Source organism: Euwallacea fornicatus, chromosome 20, assembly GCF_040115645.1.
Source record: "Euwallacea fornicatus isolate EFF26 chromosome 20, ASM4011564v1, whole genome shotgun sequence".
NCBI classification, from domain to species: domain Eukaryota; kingdom Metazoa; phylum Arthropoda; class Insecta; order Coleoptera; family Curculionidae; genus Euwallacea; species Euwallacea fornicatus.
The window spans coordinates 3,446,312-3,469,921 of NC_089560.1; the positions used below are offsets into that span (position 1 = coordinate 3,446,312).

At 36.2% G+C, this 23,610-nt stretch overlaps 3 protein-coding genes across 6 annotated transcripts in view; 1 reads left to right on the top strand and 2 right to left on the bottom strand.

The window, feature by feature from the left end:
* Nucleotides 1–12,955, bottom strand: part of Graf (GTPase regulator associated with FAK) — a 29,206-nt gene extending 16,251 nt beyond the window's left edge. For 2 of the 4 annotated variants that reach the window (XM_066294080.1, XM_066294081.1), the window contains exons 1-3: nt 12,595–12,953; nt 1,452–1,609; nt 1,089–1,259 (exon numbers count right to left, since the gene is read on the bottom strand). In XM_066294080.1, coding sequence (XP_066150177.1) covers nt 1,089–1,259; nt 1,452–1,609; nt 12,595–12,754 — 489 coding nt within the window. In that variant the 5' untranslated portion in view covers nt 12,755–12,953. Of the gene's footprint in view, nt 1–1,088; nt 1,260–1,451; nt 1,610–12,594 lie in introns of all 4 variants that reach the window. The other 2 variants (XM_066294078.1, XM_066294079.1) reach the window with 2 other exon arrangements.
* Nucleotides 12,956–13,413: 458 nt separating this feature from the next.
* LOC136345587 (uncharacterized) lies at nt 13,414–16,855 on the top strand. The gene is made up of 8 exons (XM_066294067.1): nt 13,414–13,553; nt 13,762–13,915; nt 14,520–14,730; nt 14,783–14,902; nt 14,959–15,088; nt 15,142–15,464; nt 15,525–15,703; nt 16,065–16,855. Exons 2-8 carry the CDS (start codon nt 13,799–13,801, stop codon nt 16,254–16,256), a joined length of 1,272 nt encoding a protein of 423 aa, XP_066150164.1. The 5' UTR covers nt 13,414–13,553; nt 13,762–13,798; the 3' UTR covers nt 16,257–16,855.
* Nucleotides 16,856–17,041: 186 nt separating this feature from the next.
* The window catches only part of LOC136345490 (E3 ubiquitin-protein ligase goliath-like), a 41,306-nt gene continuing 34,737 nt past the window's right edge, over nt 17,042–23,610 (bottom strand). The window contains exons 6-11 of the mRNA XM_066293835.1: nt 23,260–23,377; nt 23,132–23,203; nt 22,539–22,621; nt 19,981–20,077; nt 19,131–19,280; nt 17,042–18,523 (exon numbers count right to left, since the gene is read on the bottom strand). Coding sequence (XP_066149932.1) covers nt 18,299–18,523; nt 19,131–19,280; nt 19,981–20,077; nt 22,539–22,621; nt 23,132–23,203; nt 23,260–23,377 — 745 coding nt within the window. The 3' untranslated portion in view covers nt 17,042–18,298. The remainder of the gene's footprint in view (nt 18,524–19,130; nt 19,281–19,980; nt 20,078–22,538; nt 22,622–23,131; nt 23,204–23,259; nt 23,378–23,610) is intronic.

Here is a 23,610-nt window from a genome sequence, read left to right on the forward strand (position 1 = left end):
TAATTACACACGGCTATGCATTACAGTTTCTTGTGTTTAACGATCGAGCTGCCTAATTTGGTGCAGCCAAACACCTCTCATTTTCAGCTTCAAACTACTTTCTTTTATGTAGAAAACAATAACGGCAAAATGCCCGCCTCGCTCATAGCTGAAGGTCCTTAATGCGAGATAAAAATGGAATTTGCTCACAGGTCTGGATTCTTCAAATTCCACAGAGCGGCGAGGAGAGAAAACACGTCTCCTTTTAGGACTTCAAAATATAATTGACAAGAAAATAGCAGACCTACGACAAGTCGTAACGCTGACGGCAGAAAACGAGAAAGGGGGTGAATCAACCCCTTAGCCGTTTCACTTCGTGTGTGCACGCGCCGATTCCATTGCAATTGCTGTATATCGGGAAACCTAACTTTTCTTCATGATATTTCATGAATTTTTAATAAAAAGGGACTATTAGTGTTTTGTTGCTCGAGTAACCGTTTTCGAGATAAATAAAAACTATTTCTCATTCGTGTGCCTGCCAAAAAACCTATATAGGGGTCCAAGTGCGATTTTTTAGAATTATTTAGGAGACATTTATTTTATTTTATTTTAATAGAGGCGGAGGACATGGAGACAAACAATTTTATGTCTGTATCCCAAACCGTTTTCGAAATATCAAAAAAAAAAAAAATGAAAAATTAAACGTCCTGTATCTTGGAAACGAGGAGATTCCTGACATAACTCTATTCGTTCTAGACACTTGTTTTTATGAGCTCTATATCGCCTGAGAGTTTGCCCGTATGTTTATAAAACTTTCTGCATATGCGATATACACCTGAAGATATCTCATTTTGATTTACCAGTTATTTCGCATTTTCCTAACATTTTCCGTTTTTTCCATATGCACCGAAAACTTCGAATATACGGTTTGATGGCGCGCGTGTGAATCCGTTGAAAAGGCTCTACCCTGTATAACTCTCTGAGGCCAACAGGACTTGCATTGCTTGCAAGGAAGTGCAGTAGCAAAATGCCTCTTCAAAAAGTATAAATCACCAGTTTCGCGTATTTTTTTATCGTTATTCAAACACCAACAACTAGAAGAGACTTACTTCTTGTAATGTATTGGGATTCTTCGTCGTCTTATTCAAATACCTCTCTTGATTTTGGCAAAATTTGGCGGTCTGTTTCTCGAACTTCTTCTTTTCGTTTTTAACTCCTCCTATGTACTTTTTCCTGAAGTCCTCTAGCGGTTTGAGCACTGACGAATTGGCGTTCTCTAGCTGAAATATTACGGATTAAACCCGTCTGACCTGTTGTTGTTCCCATAATTTGTTCAAACTAAATTTCACGAGAAAACGCGATACTTTGGTCATTGAGATTGGAAAAGATAATGTAACTACTGGTAACAATTGACCCATAAAAAACTGGTTAAGATGTCTTATTTAGATAAATCACGTGACTTGATGGATTACCATCCTGTTCCTTTCTTCCTCCACTTGCAGTATCAACTCGCTGAAACTTTTCAAGGAGTTGCAAATCGTGGATTCGTCGTCCGTTTGAGTGCCTCCAACTGTCTCGATGGTGAAACCCTTCAGGCAGTTGGCAAAAGACTTCTGAGCATCACCAAGCTCTAAAAAAAAATGCAAAAGTGAAGAGATAAACTGCATTATTAAAGACCGGAATGGCGGAGAGGTAAAGTTATGGTGAAGCCACATTTTAGAGACAAACAATATAAAACTTTAACTGGATATTGGAGCGAGCTGTGATACTAAGTTATTCAAAATAAACAGACTCTGGGTATCGAATGTATGAATATTTTATTGGCAAACTGAAGAGGTTTCCAGCAAATCAATCTCGATGGCGCGTTCCTATTTAAAAAAAGATGTTAAGTACAAATGTACTTCGCAAGCTGTTTGTGAAAGAATTTCAGATTACAAATTCGAGGACTTTGCGACCGGAGAATATTCTCATAAAATTTAATATACCTGTTAAAGTGAGGCTTGAAAAATCTTATAAATACAGTGGAATTCGGCTAAAACGAACCCTCAAGGAACTTGGCGCGTCGTTTGCTGTATGGAGAGACTGATCATGGGCGATCGAAGCAAAAGTTGTTGATTCAAAATCTTTGTTTCAACCCAATGCCAAATCATACAATTTTCGTTGTAGCAGACAGATACATGTCAAATGAGCAAAAAAATCGAAAATTTCAAATAAAATCTAAATTTAGGTAGAAAAGAAGTCCGTAATTTAACCCCGCACCTTGCTGTTCCTCGATATCTTTTCAGTTATTTTGTTTTGCACATGATCTATCGCACTTAAAAAGTTTTCATTTTCTAGATAAGTCATCTGTGCATAATGTGCTACGATCTTCAAAGCAGAAAGAGCTTTGTGAACTGTGGGAATTAAAACTTCATCATTCCTGTCAACTTCCTCCTCGTCGCTGGAGTCGTTTTCATATTGATCACTGGCGGTTATTCGAACGCTGCGGATATCATTAGGGAATTCGGCAACTTCGACGTATTCATCAATCATGTAATTTTCATTTAAATTGATTTTCTCAAAATCAGAAATGTGCTGGTGATGCCCCATTCGCCTAATCTTCAGCAGCTCGCTCACAGCAAGAGCTCCTGACGGTTCGTTATAACCGAATTTAAAAAATACATTCGCATTATAGGAACTTGGGCGGGACTTTCTTGTTTGTTCGTTACAGCCGAGTTCTACTGTGTCTACAGTGAAATTTTATGACCTAAAATCAAATAATAATACGCAGTATCTACTTAAATAAAGAAACTGACAAGCACGCAAGCGCCTTCTAGGAGACTTAGAGGCCCAATTTACCTCAATTAGTTACTAATGTTTGATACAATAAACTTAATGTGAAATAACTTGGTACATTGTTAACTTATAATAGTTGTTCTATGGTTTTGGTTGATTTGGAGGAGAAAACGCAAAATGACTTATAAACAAATATCTAGATTAAGTACAATCATTTTCGCAATTACGTCATAGCCTCATCAGGTACTATTCTGGCTCAACAGGATGAACAGGGCAGATGAACTGCTTCCTGGAAATATTACTGCGATCGAAAAATGAATGAAAGAAATGATTTTTTCATTTAAAATTCGCGAGTACTATAAAACCATGAAACTTTTTTTTTAGGTTGGTAGTACTGCCTGTGATATCTATGCAAATTTTCACGTCAGTACATTCAATTCCTGCAAAGCTAGACGTGCTTTTGTAAACATACAAAAGCGAGTTTTTCGATTTTTACTATACCTGATTTTATTGAGCAAAGAACTTGCATAAAATTTTGTTTGAGGATCGAATGCCGGCATTTGATTTGGATCAATCCTAACTCTTTTAAAAGATGTTTTGTGCTGCAAATGCGTTAAATCTGGATTGGTTCCAAAAACACTTAACTTTTTCGAAAAAAAAAAAAAAAGCATCGCATTGGAATCTGTCAAACAATTATGTCTGAATCTCACGCGTCATTACGGTGCATGACACTTCGCTCAAAAGTCAAGGTTACGTTGACAGTCTTCTTCGGTTACCGCGGCGTCGTGCATTATGAATTTTTTCCGCCAGGCCAAACTGTCAAGAAGGAATATTATTTGAACGTTATGCATCGTTAGCGTGAAACTATTCGCCTCAAGAGGCCTAAACTATGGGATAATTCTTGGTTTCCGCACCAAGAAATACACCGTCCCACACACACTGTACTGGTTCCTCGAGAGCGTTTTGCCAAAAACTCGGCCCATGGCGTTCCACAACCGCCGCATTCGCCTGATTTAGCACCGTCGGACTTCTGCCCGTTTAACACGCTCAAAAGACCGGGGACATCGTTTCGACTCGATTGGGAAGATAAAAGCCGAATCGAAGAAAGTACTGATGGTCATTCCGGAAAAGAACTTTTTTGACTCTCTCTCGAGAATTGGAAAAAATGTTCGCATAAGTTCATTGTGTGGGACGGGGAGAGCTTCGAAGGCGTTGAAATTTATTTGGAAGGATAAATAAAGATTTCTCATTTGATAAATTCGCTTTATTTTTTTATCGCAATAGGAAAATCACTCGACCCACCCCTGACACAGTAACGGGATCGGTTTCATTAAAAGGCGTTTAATCATGCACCGTGGGATTAGGCTTTCATAACGCAACTACAGCTAATTCCTGAGCGTTTCCAGTGTCGATACCGTCGCCCCTACTTACGAACGAGCGCGGGTGCGTTTTACGTCCGCTGAATATGACTGAAATACACATTACTTGTCCAATGTAGCTGTTTCATTCAGGTTTTACGGGTGCTGAGAAGGAATACAAAATGGAAAAAGTGCCAAAAAATCTGAACAGGAAATTGGTGCACAATAAGTAAATTATGCGCTTAAACTGCAAATAAAAAACTACTTTTAATCGAAAATAGTTACACAAATATACGTTACATTAACTGTCTAAAACGTTAACAATAAAAATGTGATATGGCTGAATTAAATGGGGCGTTACGTTCGAGGCTATAATGTTAGGTATACAAAGCCCCATTAGCCGCTAAACGACTAAATTGCTCTTAATTTTGCAATATAAATAACACTGCTAAATCTTAAAGAACCATTGACCGGAACATGGCCGATAATAAGTGTCATGCAATGTGAATATATTTAATATTTGGTAGGGATTTAAACGCAGAGAAGTGACCAGGAATGTTGTATAATGGCAACTCTATGGTCAAAATTTTCAGTTACCAAAGCAATTAACTTACAAAAAAGAAAAAAATTGGTAGGTTCTTATACCTAATTACTAGCTAGGTTCTACAAATCGTTGGCCCTCTTCAAAACACTAAACAAAATTAATATGCTGACATTAGCCAAAACCAATATCCCGTCTTCATGCAATATACAGGGTGTCAAACTTAAAGAAAAAATCTTGGTGGCAGATTTTAGCGTGGTACAAAGGCAGCTTTTAAGCTAGAAAGTGTCTGCCTCCTTTCACTAGCGGCACGTCCAGGGGTAACGCAGGAAATTAAAAAAAAATCAAAGAAGAAAGAAACTTTATTACGGCTACACTTCCACAAATGGCACGCAATATTTTTTAAAATAAAAAAAACATTTGACAATTAGTAACAGGAAACTTCCAATAGTTGCTGAAAATGTCCTTCAGCTTCAATGCAAGCATTAACTCATATTAACATCGATTGCTGAACACGTTGAAATATTCCCGGCGTGTATCTTATCTAATTACACGAATCTCGTATCCGTTGGATTAATTCTTCTTCGGTGTTGAGCGAAGTGTTCTAAACGAAAGGACTTCACATGTCCCCAAAGGAAAAAATCTAACGGTTTTAAATCCGGTGACCTGGGAGGCCGCGACTGCGCTTAATGCGAAAAAATTATAAAAGTTTTTAAACTCAGTATAAATGACACTGCCAACAAAATCGGATAAATAATCATTAAGATATTTACGATAAATGACTTATTTAGAAAATGTTGACGCTCTGCAATTTGAAAACGTAGCGTTATCGGACCTACGTTTGCACAAACTTTTGGTCTTGAATCACGCAAATAGTCGCCCCTTGAAGTTGGGCCGGGTACCTAAATAACACCCCGTATGAAAGTGTATAAATAGGGGATGAAAACGTCCCAGGAAATCTACGGAAATGAAAGACCGTGTTGCCAAAACGCCATATTCTCTTGTACCTTAAGGATCCGACTAGAGATATTTCCCAAGCAAGTTTTAAAGTCGATATGGTAAATCGCTGGATATCGGGTGACTCAGGGTCGGCTTTGAGGAAGAAGATTTTACACATAAAACCGCAATCAAATCGTTTTCTTGTGAACACCTTCTTATTTTCTCCCCAAAAATTAACAAAGAGTAAAATCGTCTCACTCCTTGCAGCACAGTCCTCCTCGACATTACTCACTCTTTGCCACAGTGAAGCTCGCTCTAAGGCTCGTCCTAAGCACACAAGAATACTACGCGTACGAGATGATTTAAGAGAAAATCCCTCCTTTCCATCGATCACTGTCATAATCAGTGCTCTGATACCTCGATTGGTACACTACAAACCACCATAAAACGGTGTGCATATCCGCATAAACGTACACGTTCCAAATTCAAATCACATCTTTACATCTCGCAATCTCTACACAACCAGCGCAACAACTTCTGACCTCTGGCTCGACGAATATACGTTATGTTAATTTTCTATTACAGGCTCACAGCACGATTTTGATCACTTAAGTACCCGTGTAAAACCTGAATGTAGATACTCCTCTCCAATAGACCATGCCCGTATAGAAAGAAATGTATTAATTTTAGGCTTTTTTTATTTCCTGGATGCGTTTTTTCGACGCGGAAGCTGTCCCTCGGCGTGCTTCCTATCTTTATAAGGCAACGTTTCGTTGAATGGAGAGATAGAAAGCGCTTAAATCCAATATCCTATTTTATTCAGGACACAGCGCCTGCCTTACAATAAGTCCTTCAGTAAAACTTCTTCGAAGTACCAGGAAGAGCGTTCCTGAAGCTCGCGAAAGATAATTAGATAACAATAAAAAAAGAGAGAAACCCCGGCCGGGCATCATTGTTGCGGCGAGATCTCTTCTTAAGACATAATTAATGGTGCCTAGGCATAGAAATTTCTCAAGTTTATGGCAGGTTATGTTAATGTATTCTTCACGTTTGAGGTGGATTGTTAATTTTTTTCTTTTGTCATGTTTGGGAATAACCCCTCGCACACACACACGAGCAAAGGAGTAATCTGCGAGACGAGACATTTTCACGGTGCTCCTCTCGAGGTCCTGAAGACGGTGCCGGTCACCGAAACGCCAACAAAGACAGCCGTCCAAGGTCTTAGGAAAGGGCGAATGTTACTCTCAGTTAATTTTCACCGAGAACAATGTGCAATATCACCCCCCACTTGCAGGGCGTTATTTCTAAGCGCAGTAAGTCATGTTTACTCAAAGCGGACGTTCTTGAATTTTCAACAAAAAAACTGTCAACTTCCATATATCGACCGTAGCTGAGTGACCGGCACAGTCTTGAGATTGGCAATAAGGTTTGCACTGCGATCCTTACAGGTGTTCTTGCTGCTTGACATTGGGCCGGGAATCAGCATGCAAATGAGTCGGTACACAAATCGCAGATTTATATACTGCGTGACACAGAAAAGAGAACGCAAAAACGATTAAGTTTTCAGCCATAAATATCAAAGTATTTACGAGTTATCAGGAATTTTAGGCCTCTTTTTAAGTACAAATATTGCAGCAAAATATCGACATTATGACTGTAAAGTGTCATTTATTGGTGTGTGGTGTGCTTAGAAAGTGCCTTTAGATTAATCAAATATGCCTAGACGCAGAATGCAGAGAAATGTTTATTAATTGAGCGAGTTTGAGAGAGGCCGCCGAATGGTGGGTCCATCAGAGGCTGGTCGGTTACTCAGGGAAATCGCCACTAGATTGAACCGTAGCGTAAACTCTATAGTGAAATGTTGCCAGGCATGGTTTCAAGAAGAGCAAACAGATAGAAGGAGAGGACGATTCCGAAGAACTACAGAACACCAACATGGCTGCCTTCGAGTTGCGGCCCTAAGAAATAGGTTCGTCTCATCGAGGACGCTGGCGAATCATTGGTTTCCTGAGTATGGGAACCCCATTGGGATTCGAACCATTTATCATCGGACAAGAAGTTTTGGACTGATCTCCTACCGTCCCCATCTTGTGTTACCCCTCACCGTGAATGATAGTCAAAATCGATAACAGCAGTAGAGAGAACGGCTACTTTGGAACCTGGAATGGGATAATATCGTGTTTTGTGACGAATCCAGATTCTGTTTGGGTATGCATGATGATCAGGCAAGAGTAAGAAGGAGACGGGGTGAAAGAGGGGATCCTCAGTTGACAATGCAGAGGCACGTCCATCAGACCGTTGGGTTAATGGTTTGAGGTGGTATTGCATATGGTAGCAGGTCACCTTTACTTTTCGTTAGAGGCAACGTGACAGCCCAACGGTACACACAAGGAGTCCTGGAACCTTATCTGGAAGCTCTTGTTAATTCGGTTTTCACACGCGGCTGGAGTGACTACGGACTCCTTTCAACAAAATGCAGTCAATTTGCTGCCTTAGCCACCTCACGTTCCAGACCTCTCATCGATTGAACGTGTATGGGTATTGCAGGTAGAAAGTTGCATAATTTGTCCCATCCCCCGGACACCCTAGCGGCGCTATGTCATGCTGTCCAGTTAGTCTGGAATGAGATTCCCCAAGAGGACATCAATAGCCTCATTAGATCCGCGCCTAGACGTGTACGGGAAGGTGTAAGAAACCGCGGAGGACTGACAAATTAGTAATTTTTTTGGTTTTTAACAATTAAATTTGTCTAATTTTTTAATTATGCATTTCTTTTAGCGCAAGGAAAACGCGTAACAAGAACCATTTGAATAAAACCATTTTTACGGGGTGTTCTCTTTTTACCTCACGCAGTATGTTTAAGACGGGCCCTAAATTCGATAATAACATCGATAGGCCTTCCCATCCACGAGATGCTGCTCCACGTTGCAATCAAAGTATCTGATTCAGCCACGGGGGTCGTTGACTCGGGCAAGAAAAGATCGATAGGACAATGCAACCCCAACACTTCAAAGGGACCATCAGGAAGATTATCTGCTGTTGCAGCTAATATTCACGGTTTTTCATTAAGCAGGATCATGAGATAGTTGCTGGAATACCGCCTATTATTTTAAGCGAGAGCAGCAAATGAGCCCTGAAATCGCTTAGCTATTATGATGCAATTAATGATTACCTTGCCAGCAACTTGGTGGCAAAGATGGAAAATGTACTTGAGATTAATGAATTCGAGTCGTGTTCTAAATTTACAGGCGTTTGCTGATGACACTGCAGTTGCGCCCATTAGAAACGACATGGATAAGTTGTAGGTTTCTCAAGGTGTTTGGTAATTTCAAGGTCACTCACCTCACCCTGTACAATTCTCTTTCGGATTCTCGCAATGTCCACCTTAATTTTATATTGTAAGTTTGAAGTCTTATTTAAGTGGGACTGATAGTCTTAATAAGGAACCTACCGAGACGGTCACACGTAATCTAACATTAGTATTAACAATATTAACGAGGAAGTACGTAGGCGTCTAAGAGTGACCAACATTTTTCTCTTTTTTAAGGACGCAGAGGTGTCTATTAATAATGTTCTCAGGAAAAGAAAGTTATATATTGTTATTTCACCCCAAATTAGACGCATATTACCACACGAGCCTCGCTGCGCGACGGTGAAAAAACGTGCTGAAATGCAGCTGACACAATAAACGAGTATCACAAAGTTTAAGATTCACTGAGCATGTACTTTAACCATATTAGAAAACTGTTCATTGTTTAAATAATTCGTTCGAAACAAATAATTGTCATTGTTACTTATTCGGGGCGAAGTGCTGCAGGAATATAAAGCGAGATCCAATGAGTAAGTCTCGACATGTTGAAAAATTATGGTTCCTAATGGGTTGGGTTTCTATTCCATGATTTATTATTTGGGCACTACAGGATCTAAGCACACTCAGATCGCATTAGCATAATCTTGCATTCGAACTTTCGAGATGAGACTAGGAGTATTTCAATGAAAGGTTAAGAAGTGAAAGGTTTTAATTGTGGAAAATTCAGGCGCAGAGCACATTCGTAAATATACATGTGTAGGTACAGATCAACTGTTAAATAGATCGGAAAAATAATTAGCCACCATAACTGTTGGTCGATAGGGTTCATTTGTTACGCTGATTGTCGATTTAGATATACCTCTTCTTGTCCTTCCAAGTCTAATTTATGGGACTGCGAATCTTACATTTCAGTTACTGACATTTCCTGCTGATTCTGCAAGAGGTTTCTTGGGGATTAATTAACGTTTTCCTGAACTCTAGAAAATCGTACTCGACGACAAAACCACGGTTGGGATGGGCGCGTTTTTTTCGAAAACGCACCCATGTCAACGTTTCATGTGTTGCTGCGCCCATAATTAAAAAAAAAAAAAAAAAAAAAAACGAATTGCCCATTGCATTTTGTCATAGTTCCAAAAGCACATATCTCTCCGGAGTTGAAAAGAGTACCGTTTTAGACACTGTGAGAAGAGAACGCGCCAGGTGTTGAAAATAAAATAAAACCCCTGGGTCTATTCCTGTGATGTTCCCAGGTTTTCAAAAGGTCCCCTTTTGAATCGGAATCTGCTCATTAGCTACTTGCCTAGTTCTTTTATAATAGTCACGATTCGTTCAAGGCGACCTACCCTAATAAAGAATTATTGCGGATTATTGAGCATTCAACAGGCCACCCATTGTAGTCTATTCCGCAAGTTTTATTTGCAAATATTGCTCGTTAGATAGCTGCGGTATGATGTAACTGTCACATAATTCTAATCCACCTACCACATTATATATCATATAAAACTCGGACGAACTGGCAAAACCTGAACCTAACCCGCAACCCAACCGTTTATTTACAGTAAATAAACAGGAAGTACCAAGTTATTTAAATTTTTTTACAGAGTTGCGTTTTTATTATATCGAGTCCCGAGTATTAAGTTCCAAGTTTGGTTTTAAGTAATATACAGGATGTGTAGAAAGGTTGGTATAAACCTAAGGACGCGAAAACTGAGCGAAAAGTAGTAAAAAAAGTTTCTATAAACATCAATCCGATGAAGCACCGTTATTGAGATGTGGCCTTTCAAAGAGCTTCTATCATTTCGAAATTTGTTTTAATAATTTTTTAATTAAGATAACGGAATGAAAATTGTAGGTAAATATCATATTCTAAGGGTTTTTATCAATATCTATCATAAATAAAGGTAGTTTATTAAGTGCCCTTTCGAGAAATTGTTTGATTTTTTTTATTCCTTTGAATCATTAAGTAAATAATTTGATATTATAACGAATTAGACATTTTTGAATAAAAAATGTTCTACTTTTTTTTCAAATTGTGCGTAGTTTAATCAATAATAATTAAATCTTAAATTATGTTTGGTTCGCAATAGCAACATTTTCACATAGCAGGCAACTATCACAATGATAGTCTCATTGTAGTAATTGTCACTTACATGTTTTTTATGTATTTTTTGCTTCAAAGTTATAACCTAAAATTTACTACAAAAATTGATCACTTTTTTACTCTCTTGCTTTCGTGTCTTAATTAGCAATTTTGTAAGTGCCTCGGTAGGTCTCTTTCAGCGTGCAGACTATTTTCATTACATAATGGACAATCACTATAATGAAACTATCACCGTGAATGTTATTTAGAAAATAATTATTTCTGACAAAACTATGCAGAATTCGGAAAAAAGTAGAGACATTTTTTCTTCAAAAAAGTTTTATTGATCAAAAAATAATATTATTTTCTTAATAATTCAAAAGAATAAAAACTATTTGAAACATTTCTGGGAAGGGTAGTTAGAAGACTACCTTTAATTATAATTGTTTTGATCAAACTTATGACGATTAGAGACCCTTGTGGTAAGATTGTTATCTACAATTTTCATTCCATTATTTTAATGATAAAGAAATTATAAAAACAAAAAATTCAAGTGATGGGCCTCATTTGGAGGGTCATATCTCAGTGATAAACTGATGTTAATAGCAGCTTTTTTTACTATTTTTGGCTCTTGTTTCACTTCCTTAAGCTTTGTACCAACATTGTCAAAGTCCTGTATAGATACTTAAATGATCAAGCTTTATTGAATTTTTATGGAATATTACTGAGAAATTGATAAAGGGTTTTTAAAGAGATAATTTTCCAGGAGATTTTAGATATTCATTTTCTAAATAAGTATGAAATTTCGTTCTGATCCAGAAAACTAGTAAAATTGGTCAAAATCTTGCAAAATTAAAAGTATTTGTTCAAACAAAAAAGCTTACTATCTCGGGTTTTGAAGAGTTGGTAAAATTGAAGGTAAGATGAGTGAATGAGCAAATGTGGTATGAGGAAGACTGGCTGTGGGACAAACAAATAGGTTGATATTTAAGTTAATGTTGGCTTAATGTTAGAAATGCCTGTTGAATAACTTAATTATGGCAAATGTCAGGCAACTGCTTGGGGATATATGTGAAATTCTAATTACATGTTGCAAATGTGGAGATTAATTTGCTAAAAAATGTTGCTCATATACAGGGTGTTCTGGATTTTATCTACCAACAATTATGTACAACCTTCTAGAGATAGAGGAACAGTTCAGGCATAGATTAATGAAAGTGGGTAGGTCAACAATGTGCACTCAATCAAAGCAAAAAAAGTCGAATCCTACTGCACTTTTCTTGAGCTATTTCATTTGTTTAAAATTATGTTCAGCCTATACTTTTGCCTCGATTTCAAAATGTTTGTATTTGAGAACCATTTTGATATGCTCTCAAGGAGTGGATCCCTCAGATATTTTATTACACATGCTAGAGGTATTTCTGAGGTACATATTTTGAGATATTTTTGAAACATTTTGTTGCATTTTGGTGGACACACATTTATCAGCCAAACAAATTCCAAGAGACAACAAAATTATTCATACATAACTCCAACATCAGTTGAAACTAAATCATTATCTGATACTTCTAGATATTAAATTGCTTGAACAAGTTAGGTAAATTTAGCTCACGTCTCGCAGCCGCCAATAAGTCCTTCACTTCCTTGATAATCCTCTTGATCTGCTGATTGGTCTTTTCCAACTCCCGTTCATGTTTGTGCAAATTCTCCCTGAAATAGGGGCTGTCACTGAGACACTCTGTGAATTCCAAAGGCGGTAATACCACCCCCATGTTGGATGCACTATATAAGTTTATGGAACCACTATCCAATGGAGTTTCAAAAGGGAAAAAAGGGGAATCACGAGAATATTAATCCCGAAGGAGTCTTACATTTTACGAATATACGAGATAAGAGAGTTTGTAGATAACTCGACCAACCACTCGCGAATTGAATGAAAACATGAACTGAGGAAAAAACAACCTGTTGAATTGGATAATTTGTTGGTTTGATGCGCATGCGTGGAGTTATATGACATGTTTGACTTAAGGCAACTACCATGTTCAGTTTACCGTAGGATTTATTTGGATTATTTTAAACTGTAACAGAAAATAATAATTAGGACCGCGAAAATAAATAACTATTTCTGTATTTACCTGAAAAAAATTAGAAAAAGTTATCGTTTATTATAAGTGAAAAGAATAGACAAATTTGTAAGTAACAATCATGTGTAGATAATGTCAACAATTTGATATTTATTTAAATGTTTTACTATTTTGCAGGAATAAATAATTTTGCGGCAACAAATGCAGAAATAACCTTAAGCGATCAATCTTAAGACTTAAAAAAATATATATAATAACTGAAAATTTAAATATTCATTGCTCTAGTTACAACGCACGGTAGTGCAGAGAGTAGTAAACGTTAATCAGCTGAGTATTTTTGACATTTGTCAGCTTCTTCGTATTTATTATGATTTTCCGGATTCCTGGATTCGTTGAGTTTCCGATTGCTGTTATCCTGTTCTGAGTCCCTGACATTTGAGGTTGTAGTTGTGGGAGTTTGTTTTGTTTGAGGCAGGCAAATTTCAAGGTAACGCGGAACGAAAATAATATATCCTATTAATCCCGGCTGAGAACTGAACTCTTTGTGTCGGAAATACGGAACAAAATAAAATAAGTATAACCAGACAGAAATAAAATATGTGTTGATGATGCGCTTTTGATCTAAAAATATCAATTTGTGTAAATGAACAATAGGGGGGCAGAGCGCAGTTATTGGCTCAGTTTGTAATTTTCAGCCTGCTCCATCCTACCATTAATCAATGATCCAGAACCATGATAGTGCCACTGGAAATATTGGAACTTATCTTGCTAAAGTGCGATGGCAAAACCTTGTTGGCTGCTCAAAAGGCCTCCAATGTCATGAAAGAAACCATTGATTATTTGACAAGGGTAAGTTAAACCATCTTCATTGATTCATTTTTAATAACTTAAGGATCTAGGAATTTGATTGAATAACAAGTCATTATTTACAATCAAAATTTCACAGCAGACAACTATTTAAGTCTCAAATCACTTGATGCCATGTATTCTAATCTCATGAATCTTGTGTGGATATGCTTTTATTAATTATGGTTATTTTCTTTGAACTCAGATATTTCACTAGATATTTAATTGTTAGATATAATAATCCAGATTCCCCGAGTGTTTTTGAAAGTTGGGAAGGATATCTCCCTAGTTATGTTGAAACTGTGCTTATTAATTTGATCCTGTAAATTTAGATTTTGATATTCTCTCAAAACTCTTTTTGCCTGGCTATTTCTGATTATTCTTTCCTTAGTACTTCTTAAGGTGTGCTGTGGATTAATGGTAAAAGTTAAGGTAGAATAATTCATGTTCCATGATCTGAAATTGTTCGAAACACAGTTACTTAACAGAAAAAATTTGATTTTAGCCACCAGTTTGATTATTTTTCCCTTTTTGATTATATGTGAGGATTTTTTTTAACAATAGATGCCCATTCTTCATAATCATCAATGACCAAGATGATTTACAGAAAACCCGGCTCTGGGAATGGTGCTGCAAAGAAGAAATACCAGCAGATCAACTAACAGAGTATTTGCTATTGTACTTGCACCAAGCAGATGAAAAATGGTTGCAAATATACCAAAGGTGGAGCTCCTGGGAGTTTTACACACCAGAAATTTGTGATCCCAAACTCTGCCCTAATAACAGCTTTAAACGTGTCTCTACTATAGCTGTGTCAAGTATTGTCAATATCTCCCTGTAGCGACTTTTGTCATTCTCCTTAATATCTAGGTGATCATATTGCTGTGGGCTCTGAAGATGGCAGACTGAAGCTCTATACAAGCCATTGGCATCCTGTATTTGAGCATCGGGTGATGGCAGTTAAGCTTACTAAACTTACATTTATAGGATGTGAGTGATTTCCTTAAAGTTTGTTTAATAAAAATTTTATCAATACAAAATTCCAGATCATGATTATGATGATGTCATTAACCTGGACATTTGCATAGTCGTAGCTTTTCACAAAGGGATCTCCATTGTATCTTTTAATGGTTTCAGAAAAGAACAATACGATATTCGGGACGTTAAGTCGCATAGGTGAGTTTCTGCATAAAGTTGTTTGAACATAACGTTTGATATCATTTTTGCAGCATTTACGGTAATTATTTGTGTATAGAGAAAGTTGGCGGGCGTATGACTATATTGGAGGTCACAAAATTGCATGGAAGAAGAGAAATTAAAGAGATCTGGTTTACTCGAATATATTCGCCAAGGTGTATTACGTCTTATCAAATGTGGAATGAGAAATGTGTGGTTTTGATTAACGGTACCGTAACTACTGTTAACTATAAGAAGTCTACAATCACTCCCATGGAGGAAATGAAGAAAGTTGGAGATATTAAGTTTTACGCGCCTCTGATGATGGACAGCTCCACTACACAGATTCTAAGAAATAATGTGATTATTAATATATGTATGGATACTGCAAATTAGATTTTTGATTCTGTTAATTCTGGAGGGTTTTTGCTTTTAGATAAAAATGCTTCGTGCCAGCCTCCTGATGTAATAGAGGACTATGTGGAAATAGTAATTTTAACGCAGAATAAAAAATACAGCAAGAAATTATTTAATACGTGGGAAATTTTCAAAAGCGATATAACGTGTACCTATTTATTTGGAAATACTTTTGTGGTGGCTACTGCATGTGGCACGGTAAGTAAATAAGAGTGAATGCAATTTCAATTTTGTTTTTGTTTATTTTTAGATCGGATTCTTTAATTTTAATATTGAAATTTGAGAGTTGTTAAAAGGTTATTTTATGTGGGCATATATTTTTTAGTTACTTTCCATAGATACTGGCTGTCGCCCCCATTATGCATTCAACATACAAAATTAAACCAACAATATTAAAGTCCGACAAGCATAATCGACTTCGCGTTAAAAATTCGAATATTTTTGACATAATGTGTGTGACTACTGCCATCTGACCGCGCTAATCAAAGAATCTTTCTCCCTTGTTTTCAATGAAGAAAAATCGTTTTCCAAAGGGATAAACTAATCTCATGTATTTCAGGTGTATTTCTATCGAGTGAGCAACTGGAAAAACTTTGACATGCATAAGTACATGAGTCGAGTAATCGTGGGAAAACACCCTATTATCAGCATAGCGATGAAGGAAACACCAAACGAACGAAAGTTTTATGTGTGTTCTAGGTTCGCCATTCACGAAATAACGTGTTGGTTGCCTTGCGTACGTTCAGACTGAGTTTTTATTTGTACGAATTTCTTTTTGTTCGGAACTGTTATAGATACTTTACCGTACTGCTGGGAGTTGAATTTGAAGAAATTTTGTGCCACATCATTTTTTTATGTAAAGCAAAACTGCTTAAGTTAAGTTAAATCGTGATATTATTTCTTATCTATACGTTATCGGATCAAAAGATGGGGTGAGTATTTATGGTCATGTTAGATTAAGTTTAATTCGGTACTTAAATAAGTTTTATGAAAACTTAAAAATTATTTTAAAAAAACTTCAAGATTTATTTAACTTGAAGCGTTCATATTACGAATAATTATATGGTTTACGTAAATTTCATTATAATCACATATTTTACGTGCATAAAACTTATTAGTTCTGACTTAAAATCAGTGAGAACAGAATATTCTTGTCCCATCAAGCTTAATAAGAATAGTAATTTCAAACTAAAAAAAAGGCGACTGATACTTTGCAGCTTGTGTCAGTTTGTTTAGTTAACATTCTTATAGATTCCTATTTTTGTAGTATGTAATTTCTATATTCGTTTGTATCGATTTCTTAAGTGACGTATTTGTACTTTTATTATTGGCATTAAATTTTAAATTTAATTTCTTTAGTTTCATTTAGTATTCACCCATCATTCCATTAGCAAACCACAAATTCAGAAATTTATATATTTAATCTAGTTAATTCGTGTATTTGAATCATCGTCTCGGCTTATACTTTAGGGTCAAATTATTTACGAACTCGTAACTTTATTAACCGAAATAGGTTTTAAGTAAAATACTCCGACATTGAAGTAACGTTATTTTATTGTACTCAGTCGTCTTAAAGATAGCTTCACGTATCTACAGCCTTACTTCATTATAATAACAAACCTCGCGAATGCAAGGCCTTTCAACACCAAAATTCCAAAAAAAAATTTCAAGGCACACGTTTCGCGGAAAACAAGAATCCATTTTTTCAAGGTAACACCTTTTTTAGTTCGATTAAGTACGGCTGAAATGGTAAAATCGTATACGAACTAAATAATTATGATATAATTAAAGCTATTTGCAATGCACCAAAAAAAATCAACAATTATTATCTGGGATCCTGAAAAATTGAATTGGTTGTATATGTACTTATTGTTATAATATACAAATTTGTGTAACAAAAATCCAATGAGAGTAAAAACCAATAACATGGGTAGGTACTCTGTGTGATGTATGAGTTCACTAAACGTATCAAACGTATTACTGATGGAATAATAATTTGTTAATGTCTTAATAATTTATTAATCAACGATGTTAACGTCCCTACTCCTTACCAACTAGTTTTAAGTATAAAGCACCACTAAATGTTCGTCCAAACGGACAGATACTACAAATAATTATAAGTAAACTAGTAATAATATCACAAATTAGGGAGAAGGCAGTCAAATAATTATACGTGCTGTGGACAAAAACGGTTAAATTTTATGGGTGATGAAAGCCATAGAATGACTTACAAATAGGGAGTTTTAAGTAAACCAAAAATGATAAATAAGTAGATTTTAAAAAAGAATTAAGCTATTAATATAGATAGGAAATACATACAAGTTCTAGTAAGTCATAGTTAAGGTATAAGTCCCTGGGCTTTTCCTTATATTTTACCAGGTGTTATTTGGCTTTATATTCTCGATGCCGGGAAACGTATCCGGTTCGATGTAAGGACTAAACCTCTTGTAACTGCACGTCCCCAGACGAAGATTATTAATATACTTGCGGGGCACTATTTGAATTGAGGAAAATTTACGCATGTAATCCAGTTCGGATACTAAGGATTTTTCATTTTCAGTCGTTTATACAAAAATATTGTTATAACTAAGTCATTTTTGCCCTTCATCAATTATTGCACCTATAGAGAAATAAGTCTCACTCATCCTGCCTGCTCATCACTCCCATTAATCTGTATAATAACACAAGTCGCACTGAACAATGCTGCTCCGGGTTCTTCATTGTCATCAAGCGCCAACTCAACCATTCGGACTTTTTGACTAGCAACGAAATAGATCACATAATAATATGGTCTCATTCCTGCTCACAACTCTCAATGGTGACCGCTGTAGATTGGGATGGTTCCCGCGGCGCTCCACACGTCACACAAAGATCAGGACGCTGCGATGATGACGTCGTTTCGGGAATAGACGTCGAAGGAGGGAATTGGTTTCTTGGGGGTAAACTCGGGGTCATCTCGTTGGGCGTTGACGCCCTGCTGCTGTCTTCGTCGCCTGAGATGTCGAAGGTACAGCGTCTCTGGAAAAGTGTTTTTTTTTTTTGCATTAATCAGAAAAGACTTGAATGTAAGAGAATGGACAGCACCGTTGCAGAAATGTTGTCATTATTAATTGTTTTTAATAAGATATTTTCAGCTTCAAAGGTAAAACGATTTGCTGTTTTTTTCAGGGGAGACGATCACGCAGATTCATTCCTGTAGTTCGAAGTCGTCCAGTACCGTAAAGTGCAGTATTTTTTTGAAATTAGGAAACATCTTTGAGATGAACCTATAATGTAAGCAAATGTTCTTAATTGTTGGAAAAAACCTACATACAACGGCGGACGTATTTAATTGTAGTTCATTAATTTAATTGCTCTTTTAAAAAACCCAAGATATTTAGAAAGATTATTTTTTTAAAGAATCATTAAAGATTCTTGATTAATTTTCCTCGTGATATAGGAAGCAACCTGGATTGGACATACTCAAAGATTAATAGAGGATGGGCTGTATGTAACAAGTTGAGAAAAGTCATATTTTTAACCAATTTGTAGCTCAAGAGGGCATATTTATAGCTTAAATCATTTGTTTTCAAGCATATTTTATACATTTGCCCGGTACGCTTCATTTCGTTACCAGTTTACCTACCTGTTGATTAGTTATGACTATAGCCCTAATCTCTGGCAACGGACTTATACTCCCTCGCCGAGGGCTCAAGGGCTGGCTAACGTTGGAATTTTCAATAATATGATCTTCAAGACCATCTACTTGCAGGATGCTCTCTTGACTTCCAGTGAACTGCAAAGTCATTCGAAATTATAGCGAAATAAAAAAAAGGGTCGGTGCAATAGGAAAACAAACAGGATTTCCGATAGAGTTTTAGTGATTAACGTTTAAGAACAATATGTACCGCAGTGAAGACTTAAGTTAATCAATATAATATTTTTGTTATTTTATCAATTTACTGTGACATCAACACTAGGAAGGCGGGGACTTGCATGGAACTAAAGCTTTAGGTCATACGTTTGCGTTCACTTTAATTTTCTAACAGATGATAAAGCCATACCGTTAAGGCAATAAAAATCGCACGTTAATTTATTACAACTAAGTAGGTACGTATATAAAATCTCCCATGCCTGCAATAAACCTTTTGTTAGTATTCAGTCCAGGAACGCACGTTAGTACCGGATATCAACCACACCATCAAGCTATAATACAAGAATTATAAATAGGTCATTACCTCCACCGAGAAAAACCAAAGTCTCCAGCATGAAAAGAAACCAATGGCAGTGTGAGGTGTCGATTGTGTAGTATGTGGTGCACTATACAGTAAAATTATCACAGCGAGAATTAGGAATTGGCGGGATGACGCCTCAAAATAGGTGAAGTCACCATTGCGCCTACGCTCTATTAATCTATAAGTTCTAGCGATACTTCTACTAGCTTCTATACACATCTAGAACAGATAGGTATCGGGGTTGAAGATGACGTTACTGACCACAAAGCCGTAGTGCTTCAGGATGTCCATTTTGCACATTGGACAAGTCCGGTGCTCGAGGAGCCAAGGGTCGATGCAGTTCTTATGAAATTCGTGGCTGAAATAAAGTATTTGTTCAGTCGCATTGAATAGATATTATAGGTATAGAGAGACTTTACTTTAATATTTTTCTTATTTCGTTCGCAAAATCTACGATGTACGATATTTCCTGCGAAAAATTAACAGTTTGGTAGATAAGTAACTTTGTTTTTTATCACTGTGTATTGCTAAATCTAACCCGAATTAATTTTAAAATGCAGCCTTGACGAACCTACTTTATATCTATACAGGGTGTCCCAGAAATAAATATCTATCGTAAATTTAGTTGTAACCGATCTTGATAAGATATATGAAGAAAATTGGTTCAACATAACATTATGCAAATGCTCAGTTAACGAAATTCATTGGTTAATAAAATTTTTCGATTTTTAAACATTAGTTTCACATCTCATTCAGTTCGTGCGATAATTGGCTGAAATTTGGAGTATAAGTAACTTTATGTTGGTTTTCGAACGTTAGCAAATTTGAGCAAAATTGGATTTTTGACCCCAGTGCGATAGACCAGGATTTTTAGGATCATCCTGTCGGTTCTCCCAATCACAGGAAAAGTCCTGTAAAGCACAAACTGAAAAACTCTATAAACTTTAGCACTCTATATCCCGCTTAAGCAACTTTTCCATACATATATTACTGTTCTCTATGTTTAATCAAGCTGTGGTTACATTTAAATTTACGGTACTTATTCCCAAGCATAGCTGTACAGACATCCGACTTAAGCTTCCTAGTCCATTTCCTATCAGTCAGCAACCTTGCATGGTATCTCTCCGTGCATACGTTTATACAGGTTGTCCCTAGAATGATTGTACAAAGCTTGACCAAAAATGTATTGACCAAAAATCAAGCATTCTAGGCAAACTTGCCCATATCCAATGTTGGCTCGTTTTGCTGTTACAGAGCGTCAAAGTTTCCAAATTAATATCGCTTTTTCGAAATATTTGCTAAACGCTTTTATCAATTTTCATTAATTTTGGAACTAAGAGTTACTACAAAATTTTGAGTCTTATGTCGTAAACGGGATCTTTCTTCAATGAATGAAAATAGAAAAGTGGCATGTGATTCGGAAATAAAATTTGAATTTTTGCTACCCCTCGTATAAATGACTTAAATTATTTCTCGGCCATAATATGACTTTATTTTGGAACAGTTTGCCTCTTTCAAAATTTTCTCCAGACATACAACTTTTCCGCAAAAAAATTATCTACGATACCTTGCAATTCATCATTGTTGTGAATGCAATATTAGAAAAAGCCCGACTCGATGCTCAAAGTACAGATTAGTTTTTTGAATCGATTTGAACACTGAATGTTTGTTATAAGATATGAAATAAGTTAGTAGTTGTTTAGAATTTGAACTTTTTCATATTTGCGCCCCGGTTAAACAATAATGATGAATTGCTAGGTGCAGTAAATAAGTTTTTGTAGCAAAACTGTATGCCTGGAGAAAATTTTCCAAGAGGCAAAAAAGTTTCAAAATAAAGTAAGCCAGTGACGGGGGGAAAACTAATTAATATAAGGGATAACGAAAATACCAACTTTTATTTCCGAACCACACGAAATTTGAAATATTTCCACGCATTAAAAAAGACTCCGCTTGCATCAAAACCCCAATTTATGTAGGAACTCTTAGTTCTAAAATTAGTGAAAATCGATAAATGTGTTTAGCAACTATTTTGAAAAACGATATGAATTTGGAAATCTTAGCACCCTGTAGCTGCAAAACGAGATAAGTTAGCCCGAACCGCCTCATTTTTGGTTAAATACTTTTAAGTCAAGCTTTGTGCGGACATTCCAGGGACGCTCTGTGTATTTTTAAACGTGTTAATTAATGTTACAGACAATATTTTCTACTAAGGTCAAGATAGGATACTAATAATAATTAGAGCTCCTTTGTTCGACCTGCAATAACGATTTCCTCACAATAGAATCAATTCTCATACGATCAAGTGACTATTAAAATAGTCGTCACGTCCACATGGTTATCGACATTAGAAATTTCTCGGATATTGCTTTATTTGTGAACTATTGACTGTTTAAATAATATTAATTCGTACCGAGAAATAAAATAATATTATAAATTAATAATATAAAAAATAAAATAAAATAAAATTCATATGGAACTCGAGTTATAAACATTTAGCTTCTCGGTAGGAAGCCTACGTGTATGTGAGACATAAAGACGCAGTTTAAATGTCGAATAACAACAATCCTTTTGTGCAGACATAAAAAACAAAAAATAAGGAAATATGAGCAAGTAAATTAGCATTTCAAATTTAAGGTCAGTTCGTACACGCCTGGTTTCATTAAAAGACCGAGCCATGTCTTATTTGCGGTTTGAGAGGACGCAATGTGTGGTCTAGCACCTACTTAACATGAAGACATAAATTAGTCTCAGCTCAGTCTAGTTTGGACACCATTATAGTACAGGAAATGCAGTTTTTGCTAACATAAACAACTACTTACCCACAAGGTAAAATTCTTAATGTGTCGCTTAATTTATACGGTTCTATGCAAACAGCGCAACACTCTCCGTCTCCTTGTATTTCCTGAAAAGCACAAAGGTAAATTATTGTGAAATTCTGCGACCTTTAATGATGATTATTATTCAACTTTCCCCGAAGTCCTGTGGAGTGCAGTGAAATTTTATTTATTACAACGTAATGCTATTATTATAGTGATTAGCCTTGCGAAGTCGTTGTACGTACTTTCTAACTTGAATTTCCGGTAAGGAAAGTGTCCCTCAAATCCCACTTCTCGCAATGGACATTGGTACGGAAATTTGAGGGTATGTCATTAAACAGAAATATTAAAGCGAAGCTCTAATCAAAACAACCGTAATTTAGTGGGAGTTTCCGAAACCTCCAATTTGTCGGGAATTGAGTACAGAGGGTTGTTGTAGGAATTGCCCTTAAAAATGTCAAGGTTGAAGGTGGGATTCGTAGGATTTCTCAGGGAAAAACAAAGTTTTAATGATAACATGTGTTCTTGCTTTCGGGCCGGAGTGTTTCGCTCAAAACCTTTTAATTCTGTAGAAGTGGAGACAAATTATTGCTTACCTTATCATCAGCCTTAAGACTCTTCGTAGGAATTTTAGACAGGGCCTTTTTGGCTGCATTTCCAAGTTTCCTCTAAAAAATCAATCACTCATGTCATAATATCATTACACGCAAAAGCCAACACTTACTGTTAATTTATCCTTGGTTCTGATGTACCTGAACCTCTGTACATAGTAGAACACCAACCATGTCAAGGATATTATCATAAGAACTATGAAAGTTATGGACACGAAGAGCACAGAGGTCCTAAAATGAAATTGATAAAAGTAAATAAAAGGTAGGTGAAGAGCGTCTTATACCCTAGATAGAAGTAGATGGTTCAGACACATAACTCATTTCGCCTTGAAATGATTACTTGTTGCATAATTACTCGTTGAAATATGAAATAATAATATAATTATCGCTACTACATATTATTATTTGGTTTCGCCTTGCAGTTTCTACCTTATTCCGCAAAATTTAAATTGGATTATTGTTGT

Coding starts and splice junctions, on each gene's coding strand:
- LOC136345587 (XM_066294067.1), top strand. CDS start 13,799: ATGATAGTGCCACTGGAAATATTGGAACTTATCTTGCTAAAGTGCGAT. Junction 15,089..15,141: donor CGGGACGTTAAGTCGCATAG/GTGAGTTTCTGC, acceptor TCATTTTTGCAG/CATTTACGGTAATTATTTGT. Junction 15,465..15,524: donor TAATGTGATTATTAATATAT/GTATGGATACTG, acceptor TTTTGCTTTTAG/ATAAAAATGCTTCGTGCCAG.